The sequence below is a fragment of the Lynx canadensis genome, chromosome B2 (assembly GCF_007474595.2).
Source record: "Lynx canadensis isolate LIC74 chromosome B2, mLynCan4.pri.v2, whole genome shotgun sequence".
NCBI classification, from domain to species: domain Eukaryota; kingdom Metazoa; phylum Chordata; class Mammalia; order Carnivora; family Felidae; genus Lynx; species Lynx canadensis.
The window spans coordinates 123,214,075-123,228,653 of NC_044307.1; the positions used below are offsets into that span (position 1 = coordinate 123,214,075).

Below are 14,579 nucleotides of genomic sequence, written 5' to 3' on the forward strand. Positions count from 1 at the left end.
TTCCAGAGTAGCAAGACAAAAACAGGGATGAGCTGGGGCCCCTGGTAGAGGAACTATCCTTAAATAACTGTACCTTCACACACTTTGGGAGAGGACATGCTGAAACCCCAGGCATGCCTGTATGGCCTCAGTGTGCCCAGCTTCTTGAATGACTCCCTGTGGGGATTTGCAGGAAGGATCTCCCTGTCTCCCTGGCATGAATACTCCTGAGGCTTCTCCACACAAGCTGGAGGAAAGATAGAAAATCAGCGATTAGCAGCGTAAACATGATTTCTATTTTTCACCGCACATAACATCACTCACCAGCTCATTTGCAGAACTCTGCATCCATGACTATAAAGATTAACTAACAACTCATTTTTAGGTGAGTTTGAAAATGAATTAGTTTGAAAATAAGCAACAGCTGTGAAGCGGGCATATGTACATACACTCACATTTGGGGGGAAAAAAAACCAAAACATAAATCTTGCTGCTATTATTTAGCCCAAGGCTTTTGGTCTGCTTTTTGGTTTTGTTTTTGTCTTTGGATACACTCAACCCTAAGGTATTTTAAATTTTAAAAATTTATTCCTGAATATAGAAAATGTTCCTTGGGTCCTCGTGAGAGTGGGGTGCCCGGGCTAACCACAGGCACACACGCATTCCTCCCATAGTACCGTACGTTAAAATTAATAGCACATGCAGAGGAAAAACTAAACCCTTTGACGTCACTCTCGAAATGAGGAAACATAAACAGAAAAGGCTCCACTCCAGTAAGCTGCCAGAGCTGAAGCCGATTGGTCTCTGCTTTTCCTTGCCTGTGGCAACTGACGGCACCTCCCAGCCTCGCCGGCCGGCTGCCTGCCCCGCTCCCCCAGCCAGTCGGTGGGTCTGGGCACTGCAGCAACTCGGCTCTGTCCCAGCGCTCGCCTGGGAGAAAAGTGGTGTGCTCACCCAGAGAGGATCTCTCTTTCCACCTTCTTTCTCTCTCGATCTCTCTGTGTGCTGTTGTGTTTCTTTCTTTTCTTTCCTTTTTTTTTTTTTAATTTTTTTTTTTTTTTTTTTTTTTTTTTTTTTTACTTAATTATATTCCTAATCCTGGATGAAGTTGCTGGACTCTGCAGCACAAGTCTTCATGAACAAGCAGCACCGCTCAGAGATTTCACGGCATTCAAAGGTCACAGAACTGCCACTATGGTTAAATGTCTTGTTTAATGGTTGAGGTAGGTACGACCAATTTGAGCGGCAAGCTCATTTTTCTTGAGAGAACAGAATCACAGAGAGATGGCAGGAGTTTTATTTAAAATGAACCTGTACATATATTTATATATATATATATATATACATATATATACTTTTTTTTTTTTTTGGTCTGTAATCGTTACTACAGCAACCAGCTTTTGAATTTCCTTCCTTTTTCTAGGCGAACTGACTAAACATTATCACTTACCTTGAATTAACTGTTTCATTCCAACCAGCCCTAATGTGGGACTCCAGGATTTTCGCTGTGCTTGGAGCCCCCACTGAGGAGGGCTTCTCTCTCTTTTTTTTTTCTTTTTTAATGAATGCAATATTTCTTCCTCAATGTAAATCTTAGAGTTGGATCATTTTTCCTTTTAGTGAAGACAGAATAGGAAAATATTGGTACAGAGCTTGGTGAGGGTTGCAGGACAGGGGGAAAATATCAGGTTTTTTTTTTCTTAAGTTTGTCATGTTGTTTGGTCGCAGACTTCAAAATGAAGAAATTAGTAGGAGAGAGGAATAAGCTGGTAATAAAGTTGAAAGTAGAAAACCCTATAGAAGGTATGTCAGAAAGATGAATTCTTGATGAAAACGCACTTTATCACCTTGTTGCATTTTTTTTTTTAATATTCTGGACTTGGAAGTCGGCAGGGGAAACGGAGGCACTGAGTTAGATGACCAGTGATTTAGATCTTATTATGTATAAAGGAAACTAAAAAGTTCTTTATTCACACTGCAAATTTGCTAATTATCTTTTCCTACAATAGTTGAAAGCAGAGTGAGATATTTAACTAAGGACTTAAGTGATTGAGCCTGGGATCTAATTAATCATCCATAGATTCTGTTCCTCATGTGCTCTAGCCAGAGTGCCTGTTTGAGTAAATCTCTTTGCACCAGAAGGCAGGCGTATACAGTAAACACACTAAATGCTGCAGAAGCAGGGCAAATAACACAGAGCTAATGTTGTTTTCAATGACACGTTATTATTATGCGCTGAGGGGGACCCCTGCTAAAGATCATTTCTGCCCAAAGAGTCAATTTTTGCAAAAACATTTCAAGTAGCATATGGTTCACATGGATTTCCTTATTACCCTTCTCAAAGTTACGCAATAGCAAGTAAGACAGGATTATTTGAAACCATTACCCTGTTTCCAGTATTTCTTACTTGATTTTTTTTTCAAGGTTTCTACTATTCCCAACCTCGAGAAACAGAAATTTTAAAAAAACTGGGTCACGTTAGCAGTAATATTAGGCAAGGTATCAAATACATTGTGCATTTCAAAGGGTTAACCAAATTAACTGCATAAGACTATAAGTTAAGAACTGCAAAAATATTAGCTCTGAAATGCAGAGGATGTGCTGTGAATGGACAATTGCTTTTCTGCAGCGCCTAGTGGGAAAACAAGGACTTTGTGTGTTGCAAATGCCTAACTGCAGCTCCTCCATTTCCTCTGCTTTATCTTTTATTCCTGGCTGGTGAAACAAAGATGGGTGTCAGTAGTTGCGTCTTGATTGACATTTTCTCCAACAAAATGAAGTCACTTCTTGTCTCCCGTAGAAGCCCAAAGTTAACTAGTTCCAGCTCCAAAGACTGCCTCCTCTTCATGGGGATTTTTACCTGACACTAAGCGGTCCAATGTCAGACTCTACTCACCCAGTTGAACAACGTGAGAGAAAATCGTGGTGACTACGTGTCAGCAAAGTGGCTGGGAGAAACCCTTTTTTGAATCAAGTTACTTTGGGGAAGGGTGGAAAAATCCAAGATGTGTTAGGAACAGACACCAACTTAGGGAAAGTAATTGTACATCTTTTAGTGCTTTCCACAGTGTCCAGCACAAAACTACTTATTGTCAGTTCTCAATAAATACCTAGTGAAAATGTTTGCTGAGCACTTACTACCCTTCATATATTATAAATTATTTAAATGATTTTAAGATATGGCATTTTTGACTGTTTTTGAAAAAATATTTTTGATGTTAGTCTGGCCTAAAATATAATCTAGAAATCAACACATCCATGGTACAGATGAGGACATTCCAAACGTTAGCTTGTGTTGTTTTCAGCCAAAAGACCTCCTACTCCAAACGGATTCAAAAGTAAAATCACCAAATTTCCTCAGAGTGGTAATGTACCACCTTGAATATGCCTCTGCCTCATAATTAATCTTCCAAAGTCTAATTTGTTCCTAGCTAGGTTCAGATCACAGGGGAAGCTACTCATCAACTCACACAACATAGTATTAGAAGGAATTTTTTAAGCAGTAAACCAATCTCAAGCAAGATGAAAAGGGCATCATTATCAAAATTAAGAATTAGGATTGACTTCAGAACTTCTAAAGGTAAAAGCTAACAGGTATTCTAAGTGGTTCAACTCACACTGACTTTTGGGGGTCAGCTAATGGGGAAAGTAGGTAACTTACTGAGGGCCCTCAATGTACAGAATGTCTTATGCCCCAAATCCACCACCCTATGGATTCAGCACATGCATCCCAAAGTAGCCTATAGACAAGCCTATAGAACTCCTCTAGGAGGTACATCTGGCTGAGGAAGAAGGGATTGCATTTGGACATGCAGTGAGACCCTCTCCCTCAGTGCCTCCTCGTGGTGGCATTCCCATTTCTCCGAATGATAGGCCTTGGGGAACACTTCCATCCTTCACATGGAAGCAGTTTTGCGATCAGTACTGTTGGTTTCTACAAGTATCCTAGGTGACTTTGTCAACATGCTAACTTTGATGCTTGAGATGATGCATACTTGGTATATTAGCAATTTTTAAAGTGCTTGATACGGAAATTTGGGAGAGGGAAGGGAAAAAGGGATGTAGAAACCCCAACTGACAATATCTGCTGTATTCCTACATTATTAGAGATTTGAACACAGAGAGTGAAATGTGTCATAGTTCTAGCATATAACCAAGGAATTTATACTTTCCCAAGAATCATTTAAGTATCTAGATGATTTAATTTGTACTTAGAAAGTGACTTCACGGAGAACCCTAAAAAGAAGAGCAGACAGAGACAAGTGACCAGGGTGGGCGCCCTCATTCAGGCTCTAACTAGCTGGGTAACTCTGAGCCATTGCTTCATTATCTGTAAAGGAAACAGATTATATTATATTTCTAACAGTAGTTTTTAGATGAAACGTTTATATTGTGCTCGCTTCGGCAGCACATATACTAAAATTAGATGAAACGTTTATAGTATTCTTAATCTCAATTTGGAGTTTTTTTATATAATTCCATTCATATATAAATGTGAAAATGTCAAACCTTTATTCAAAAGACATCAAAGTGTGCTCTCAACATGTGAAATAAGTAAAAAATAGATAAGTGATGAGTCCCACTTTTGGGAAATTTATATTCTGGTTGCACATATAAACAAATAGCACAGTCTGTGCAAAGAAATAAGTGGGAGAACAAAGGAGAGTTTGCGAGGGAGGTGATGATGAAAAAAAATGAAACAGAAGAGGTGACTTTATCCAAATTGGAATTTAAGAAAAAACTAAATTTTCTGTCTATGTATTTATTTCTATTATTGTGATCTTTAATATGATCAATTGAAGGCATTGTCATTCTTCTGAAATAATATACGTAATGGTATATTCTTTTTTTTTTCAATTTTTTTTTTTAACGTTTATTTATTTTTGAGACAGAGAGAGACAGAGCATGAACGGGGGAGGGTCAGAGAGAGGGAGACACAGAATCCGAAACAGGCTCCAGGCTCCGAGCCATCAGCACAGAGCCCGACGCGGGGCTCGAACCCACGGACCGCGAGATCATGACCTGAGCCGAAGTCGGCCGCTTAACCAACTGAGCCACCCAGGCGCCCCCGTAATGGTGTTATTAAAAAATATAGTGTTGGGGAGCCTAGGTGGCTCCATCAGTTAAGCACCCAACTCTTAACTTCAGCTCAGGTCATGATCTCCTGGTTCCATTCTTGAGTTTGAGTCCCACATTGGCTCTGCTGACAGTGTGGAGCCTATTTGGGATTCTCTCCCCCCACCTCTTCCCCACTGATGCACTCTTTCTCTCTGCCCTTCCCCCACTCATATGCTCACATGTGCGCGCACACGGGCGCACTCTCCCTCTCTCAAAATAAATAAATCAACCTTAATATTTATTTATTTTTTTATCCCATTTGTTGAATTACGTTACTGTACAAGCCTGAGATGGTGAATTATATCAGTGAATTAAATCAATGGAAATGATAGTGTCTTCTCTATCATTGCTTGAACTTGGAATCCCTAGGAGTTAATAGAAAGCAGGAGCCCTTTGAGAACTTTAACAGAAGTCCCAGATGCCAGCAGTCACTTAGCACAAGGAAGGAATGGTCACAAGCTGCTATGGGCTTGTGTTCTGGGAAGTGCCCTCAGTGCTAGGAAACTTCACATAGTGGTTCAGAACTTCCAGAGATGACCCATGTGACTCAGGGCAAATTTCTTACATTTTAGAGTCCTCTGTTTGCTTGTCTTTAAGTGAGGCTATTGGACTATTTCAAGGATGGCTTCTTCCTTCCCAAATCTGTGATTTACCCTGACAAGATTAATATTGACTTAATAGCATTAGTTTGTTTTTTATTCTTCCACCTCTTCCATCCTTTCTACCACTTCCCTTTATTCGTGGCTTTCGCTCAGTTATCCAAATTCACATAATTTCACCTCCAAAATACTCTCATTGCCAAAGACAAACAAAAGCAAAACAAGACCTTGGGTTCTGGAGAATTTCTCCTCAGGAAGACTATTGCTTCCCAGGAAAGGTCACGTATCCCTGCTCCATTTCTCTTGTGTGAGGCTGATGTGCTACTCCATGGCCCTGGCACTCCTTCAGACAGTAAAGGGACAGCTACTGTTTGTAGCTGCGGATTTACATGTTAGATGACAAGTGTCTTTTTCCAAAGTGCCCATCACTATCCTAGATTTTCTGTATTATTTCACTTAGTATCTCCTTACCTCTGATTCCAGTTTCTTTAGAGTAACTGACAACCTGTTGATAATTAAATTGGAGGAATTCTCAGAAGGAACTTTTTTTTTGGTGAACTCGTTGTCCATTGAGTACCTGCTCTGAGGCCTTGCCCTGATGAGAAGGAGTCGCTGCCTCATCTTAGTGGTAGGATTTGGTGCAATTCAGTTACCCGAATCCAGACACTGGTGAGATCTTGCGTGGGTCAGAACATTTCTGCTGGCATCGCCTCTGGATGACAGTTTAGTTAACAGCTCAAGCATGTGGAGCAGGGAGCAGGGTTTGTAGTTTCAGGTAAACCTAAAACTGACTTGACACTAAATACACAGGAAACTGTTAAACAATATATAATTTTTAATATACTAATGTATAACTATCCCAATATTTTGAAAATCCAAATCCTTTCGTGGCTGCTTTATACATTTATTTGCAGGTAGTATAGAAATAAGAAAATAATAGCCTTAGCCAATATGCCAGCAAAGATAGTTTATGTCATACATTTAACCTTCCTCCCTGTCTCCCTTCCTCCCTTTCTTACATTTGTAAAGAGAATGTGGAAAAAATTAAGATTGGTAATGAGATGTTGATGGAGTTTCCTTTTGTAAAATGTGGAGATTTGTTTTAGTTTTTCCTTTCTAGTGGTTGGTAAATACACATAAGATTTTTGATTAAAACTCCTGCTCAGATTATTTTCTTATTAATACCTTTTGTGTTTTACATTGTCATAATGAACATATCTATAAGAAATACATAAAATATCCTTTCTGCATGATGGAAATTAGCATTACTTGCCCACAGTTTCAGACACACAAAAGAAAGATTCTGTTCAAAAAAGGAGTTAATACATGACTTAAATACACTGAAGGATATTTAAGAGTTTTGAGTTCTAAGAATATTCCTTTCTTCTCCTGGGATAGGAGGTCAGGTCCTGGGCCAGTCTGGATGAGGGCTGTTTCCAGGTATAGACATAGGAGGTTAACATATACCTGATTTGGTCAAAATCTGGTATCTAAAGATATCAAATGGCCAATGATTTACATATTCTTTGACCCTAGTAAATTTTACTCTAAGAATATATCAAATTATATTTATTTTTATACTGTTTGTAATATTAAAAAAAAACTCAGAAACTTCCTGAACCCAATTATAGGTGAGTTGTTGAATATGTTACTTCAAACCTATGCAACAGAAAGCCATACAGTTATTTAGAAGAATGTGCTAGATCTACATACACAAATCTGGAATGGTTTTTGTATGTAGTAAGTGAAGAAAAAAGTTACATTAACACTTCCACAGCTATATATACACATTCATACACACTGATAGAAAATTTCTGAAAATTCAAATAAAAATCATAACAATGGATGTCCCTGGGGGAATTTGGAGATGGAATGGGAGCAAGACTTACTTTTCAGGTATATACTTTAGAATTGTTCCAACTTTTCTCCCCATAAACCTATTATGTCTGCCATGGGGGAAATTACAGAGATTTATGTATTATTCTGTGATACTTAAAGTTGAGAACAAATAGAAAGTAAAATAAGAGTTCTATTTTGTTTTTAAATTGCTTCATTAGCTTCTTCCTTCAATCCTATTGAATTTTCCCAAGTGCCTTTGATATGGTGAGGGAGCACAGTATGACCAGGAAGTAACAGTCCTAAAGTGAGGAGATAGATAAACCTTCACTGCTGTTTGAGTAACTTTGGGCCAATCGTCACTCTGAGGACCAGTTTCATCATGGACAAAACAACGGGCTTAGTGAAGGCCAAATTACCCTCCAGCTTTCACATATGCCTAAGAAAAATTTATGGCCTGTTGTGTGCCCAACTATTTGAGACTTTTCTCCATAAACGGAATGTACATATTTTACAGTACATATTTTATTGGTTTGAACATTTTACCTAAATTTTCTGTTTTAGAATTGGTCACTTTGGTTTAATTTTTTGAATTAATTGAATATGCAAAGTTTATATTCATCCAAATAGTGTTTAGGGAAACTGCTCATCATAGATAGACTCTTTAAATTAAAATATATGATATCATATATTCAAAAAACAGTAGAAAACACTATTTGTATTAAGACGTGTAGTTTATAATACAGGCAACTAATGCTTCAGTTTGAATATGATTTATACATGTTTTGGTTTTACAGGAGAAAAAAAAAGACTTTCATTTCCCTTTCTCATTATGCCACTTGCCAGCTGTGTCCAGTCAGATGAAAGAGCTCAGTCATTCACAAAAGTGTAGAAGCAGCCTCATAAAAGGAGATGCTGCAGTAATACAAGGGTCTAAAGAATGCCTTGATTTAGAAAAGCTCATTAAATTTAAGAAAAAAGTTGTTTTTCATGTCATAGAAACAGAGTATATTTCTATGTCTTTAAGACTAGTGTTCTTGCTTTTTCAACTAAATGAAGACAATTTCAATTTTGTTTTTAATTCGATGGAGAAAGGTATTAGTCCTTTTAGTTATTCAATACTTTTTATTTTATATTTTTCTAGACCTTTCTTACTATGTTTGGAGTAAGGAGTAATCTTTAAGTAAAAATAAAATGAAAGAGATAAACATACCACAGATAAGAATTTGTGTCATAGCAGTTTTTGAATGACCAGAACCAACATTCTAAACTTTTCTCCATAAGGGCACCTTTTGGGATGAGCACTGGGTGTTGTATGGAAACCAATTTGACAATAAACTTCATATATTGAAAAAAAAAAACTTTTCTCCATAAATCTCTTTTAATTGTTAAAAATATACTGATCACTTAATTCAATGGCTTAGAAATAAAGTAATTGAGAAATATTGTCCTCTTTTTTATTAGTATGTTGTCTCCAAGTGCCTATGCATGCTTACGAGAGAGAGAGATTGAAGGCAAGGACTTTCTCGAACTTAAAGACAAATGTATATAAAAGCTTTTTATGCAGTTATTCAGTTCAAAAAGACTGAGTTGGAGAACACTCCCTATTTAAGATGGCTGTAAATATTTTAAAAAGAAATAAATGCATTTATTAAATTAAGTGGTAATAATTATAATTGTTTAAAATTCAGTTTGTGTATTTTATGTGGTAGAAGAGAAGAGAAAGGAAGAAAAAAAAGAAATTCAAACTCTCAGGGGTACTAAACTTGTAACCTAAAGCCTGAGTTCAATTCCAGATGCTGGTCTTACTGAGAGTAATACTTTCAGCAAGTTATTGATCATTTTTGACTTTTTGAGTCTCTGAACTATAAAGTGAGGTACCTGTAGTTTCTAAAATTTCTCAGATTTACTTACTGTGCAGATGGATGGCTTTCCTATGTAATTAGTGGCTCAGTTCATAGCACAAATGTCAAGTCCTCCATTCTTGAAACACTCCTATGAGGAAAGGATTAATTATGCCCATTTTAATGAAAAGGAAATAGAGGTTAGGAGAAGTTACAGCTAAAAGAGTTGGTATGCAGCCCCAGCTTTTTAATGACAATTTTTAAATATATATTTTAAATGCTTTATGTTTCAAACCCATTTGTAATCATTCTAAACATGAACTGGAAAAATATTTATGCAAAACATAAAAATCTCTGTTTCAAATGTTAAAGCAATCTACTCGATATATTATTTACAGGAGGTTCCAGTACATAAAGGAACAGCACTATTTCATTTTAAATGCATTCACAAAGGATGAATCTGACACTTTAAACTTCAGAAGTTTGGCTGTGAGAGGCAGTATAGTGTAATGGGGAACAGTGCAGAATCTAGCACCATTCACTTATTAGCAATAAGATCCTGAGCAAGTTATTTAATATCTTTGGGCCTCATTCGCCTTACTTATAAAAGAAAGAGTTTATAGTTGTAGCCTCATGAGATAGTTGAGATCAAATGAGTTTTACTTGTAAATGCTTTGAACGGCGTGTGAAAGAGAGTAAGCATCTTGCGTCTATCAGTTGGTACTATTTTCTTACAAACTTTAAAAGTTATTTCATGAAATTGTAACAATTTTGTGTATAGTGCTGTTGGGTGCTTTAACATTTAAGAGAAATACAGTTTTTTATTTTTTTTAACTTTCTGTATTAAGTAATAGTGCACAGACAGAAAAATACACATCATATGAATGTACATAATGATTCACTTTTCAGAGGTGAAGCTCTGTGTAACCATTACCCAAGCCGAGATATAGAACATTATTACCTTATTGCTGCATCAGAAATCTCATCACCCCTCCTCCATTCTTTCATTCACCATCACACTGTGAGACCCATTCAGTTGTTGCATGTAGCTGTATTTTATTTTCATTATTCCATAGTGTTTAATTATCTGAATATGCCCATTCTACTGTGGAAAAACATTTGAATTGTGTCTAATTTTTAGTATTATAAAGAAAAATACGGGCCTGGGTATTCTTGGACCTGTCTTTGGGGCACAGGTACATGTATTTCTGCTGAACGTATACTTAGGAGTAAGTTGCTGGCCAACAGAGAATGTTAATGTTCAACCTTAACAGAAAATTCAAAATTGCTCCAAGTGGCTAAAATAATTTACATTCCCACCAACCATGCATGATAGATCACTTCCTCACTAACCTTACTTATTAGCATTTAGTAGGTGTGTAATGATAGCATATCATAGTTTTAACTTGTATTTTCCTGATTGTTATTTAATTTGAGCACTTTTTCACATGTATATTGGCCATGTAAACATCCTCTTTGTCAAAATTTTAAACAAGTTATTTATATATTAATTTATGGGGATTCTTCATATATTTTGATAGCTTTGATTGCTATATGTTATGCAAATATTTTCTTTCAGGGACACTTGGGTGGCTTGGTTGGCTGGGTGTCAGCCTCCTGATTTTGGCTCAGGTCACGATCTCATGGTTCCTGGAATGGAGCCCCTCCTCTAGCTGTTAGCGCTGAACCTGTTTGGCATTCTCTCTCTCCCTCTCTCTGCCCCTCCCACACTTGCATACATGAGTGCATTCTCTCTCTCTCTCTTTCTCTCTCCCTTTCCAATTAAATAAATAAACCTAAAGAAAACAACAGATACTTTCTCCCATTGGTAAAATTTCCTGTTTTCTTCTTCAAGATTATTTTGGTCATTCTAGGCTCCCTGCAATTCCATATAAATTGTAGAATTAACTTAAAATTCCTCCCTAAAAACCAAATCACTGTTAGGATATTGATCAGTTGGGGAAGACTGACATTTTTCCTGACTCTTCCAATTTATAACAAAGTTTATCCCTCCATTTATTTAGGTCTCTATTAAATTCTTTCAACAATATCTTCTAGCTTGTTTTGTGGCCATTTTACACATTCCTTGCTAGATGTAGTACTAAGTACTTAGTATTTTGATATTATTCTAAATGTTATCTCTTCAATTTCAATTTTAAATTTTTGTTACTAATACATAGAAAAATAATTTTTTCTGTATCAATTTATAAACAACCTTGCTAAACTCATTTATGAATTCTAATACTTTATTCTGTAGATTCCTTTCATTTTCTATGTAGGCAATCTTACTATCCCAAAATATTCACAGTTATATATCTTCTTTTTCAATACTGAACTTTGTCTTACTGTACTAGTTAGGAGTTTCAATAAATTGTTGAAGATGATAACATTGAGTAAATGTATTGTTTCCAGTCTAAGAAGGAGAGTTTTCAATATTTTTTTACATTCGGTATGATACTCTATGTCTGGAAGTTTCTTTCTATCCTAATTTGCTAGTTGTTACAAATATTTGACTTACCAAATGTGTTTCTGATATCTATCATGTTACTTTTCTCTATTTTTCTATTGTGGTGGTGATTGATTTTACAATGTCAAATCAAACTTGAAGCCCTAGAACAATTGCAATTTGGTTATTGTATGCTGTACTCTTTTATAAAATCCCTTGTTACCTTGTTTCTGGATTGCTAATAATTTTCAGGATTTTGAAACTATGTTGAGGAAAAAGAGTAGCCTAAAATCATTGTTTTGGCAACAATCTTATCAAGTCTCCATGGACCTCATAGAATTAGAAAAATTATTCTTTTGAAAGTGTTTTGGGAGAATTTATGTAAATCCATGTTATGTTTTCCTTAAATATTTGTTAAAAATTATAAATAATTCCATCTGGTCCTGGAACATTTTGTGGGCAAGTTTATAGTTATAGTTTTAATTCCACTAATTTTTGTGGGCTATCCAGATTTTCTACTTCTATTTCCAGTTTTAGTAAGCTCTTTTCAGTTTTAATATAGGTCTTATCTATATTATCTACATTCAGTGACTATCATGAAGTTGTTTGTAATACCCTGCTTTAATATTAGTACTGCTTTTTATTCTTGCTACTAGTTTATTGTGCCATTTCTGGTTTTCTTTTCCCTATGGTTTTGTCAAGATCAATTTCATTAGCTAGTTCAAGTAAATAAATTTTGCTTTTTTATTATTCATTTATTTATTTATTTATTTATTAAACATTTATTTATTATTGAGAGACAGAGAGAGACAGAGCATGAGCATGGGAGGGGTAGAGAGAGGAGGAGGCACAGAATCCAGAGCAGGCTCCGGGGTCTGAGCTGTCACCACAGAACCCAATGCAGGTCTCAAACTCACAAACTGCGAGATCATGACCTGAGCTGAAGTCAGATGCTTAACCGACTGAGCCGCCCAGGCGCCCCAATAAATTCTGCTTTTTTAAATCTTTATGTATATTTGATGTGTATTTTTAATTTCAGTTCTTTATTATTCCCTTCCGTCTCCTTTCTTTAGGTTTATTTGCTGAGGGTTTTTTTTTCTATTTTTTCAATTTTTTTTTTTTTGGCTCATTATTTTTCAGTCTTTCTTCTTTTTGAACATATACATTTAAAGCAATACATTTTTCCTCTAATAGTTGGGGCTGCATCCCAATATTTAGTGTTTCTATTATCAGTTAGCTCAAAATAATTTCAATTGTAATTTCTTTTGGGACCTATAAATTATTTTAAAAAGCCTTTATTACTTTTAAAACATATTGGGACTTTTTAGTTATCTTTTTGTGATTGTTTCTTAGTATAATTCTACTGTGATCATAAATCATACTGCGTATTATTTAGGTCTTCGAAATTTGTTGCAACTTGTACGTGTGACCCACTATATGGTAAACTTTTATATATATTTCACATGCACTTGCAATGAATGTATATTCTGTGGTTGGTAGATACAGTGCCAGTTAGAAAATTGGGTAATCATGTTATTCAGATCTATACGTTTACTGACTTTTTTCTGCTTCTAATTACTGAAAAAGATAAGTTAATGACTCCAAGGTAATTGTGGATTTGTCTATTTTTCCTTTTCATCCTGCCATCTTTTACTTTATACATTGTGTTAACAATGTGAAATAGCCATTTTTATGGATCAAAATGGTTGAATATCATCATTTTTATGTAAGTTAAACTAATACACTAATATTTTAATGGTGTGCTGTTAGATCATACCTTCACAGTGGGGGTGATAATTAGTTCTTATCACAAGGTTTATAGCCCTCCAAAAAGACTTAGTACACAGACATACAGTGTAAATGGTATTAAAATTTCAGGAGGGGAGGTAATTAGGGGAAAGAAAAACTAAAAAGGCTCCTTAAGGATATCTAATGATACCATATCCATGATAATGGAAAAACAGAGTGAGAAATCCTTAAGCTAGACAAGTTTAGAACTGTTACATCTTCCTGGTGAAATGAAAGTTTTCTCATAATAAAACATCCCTTTTTTTTCTCTATTAATCCTTTTTATGTACAGGCTTATTTTCCATTCATTCGGTTTTTAATTTTCTGTGTTTATGATTTAGATTTATCTCTTTACAGTAGATGGAAATATTGTTTTATCATTCAGTCTGATTATATTTGTCTTTTCAGAGGAGTATTTAGTCCTTTTATATCTAATGTAAGAGTAATATATTTGAGTTTAAGTGCTGACTTACTATGCACACTCCATATTTTTATTTCCTGTTTTATATTTCTTTCTTTCTCTTTGCTAGCCATCATTTGTGTTGAGTATATTTGTCATCGCATTGCTCCTTTCCCATTAGCTTGTTATTTTTACACTTTTTCACAATGTTTTACTGGTTACTATTGAGGTTACAGGATGCATCTTTGACCTAATCAAAGTATAATGCTAATTATTAGTACTGTTATCACCATACGGGAAATTTGAGAACCTTAGAAGGAATGTTTTAACTGCTTTTGCACCTTTCCTGAATTATATGCTGTTTTCAGGTATTCAGTTTTATATAATTTAAGTCCAACAATAATGAATGTAACTATGTTTTTATACAATCATATATACTCTTCATTACTTCCCATGTCTCTGACATTACATAATAAGATTTCTTTTAGTCCAGTGGTGATTTGGTTCAGGTGGGTTTTTTTTTTTTTTTGTCTGAAATGACTTTATTTTGCCCTTTTTAAATGTGCATG

At 35.5% G+C, this 14,579-nt stretch overlaps 1 protein-coding gene across 1 annotated transcript in view; it reads left to right on the top strand.

The window, feature by feature from the left end:
• Positions 1–1,037: 1,037 nt before the first annotated feature.
• PDE7B (phosphodiesterase 7B) overlaps positions 1,038–14,579 on the top strand; it is a 321,880-nt gene continuing 308,338 nt past the window's right edge. The window contains exon 1 of the mRNA XM_030316410.1: positions 1,038–1,202. Within this exon, the coding sequence (XP_030172270.1) occupies positions 1,182–1,202 (21 nt within the window). The 5' untranslated portion in view covers positions 1,038–1,181. The remainder of the gene's footprint in view (positions 1,203–14,579) is intronic.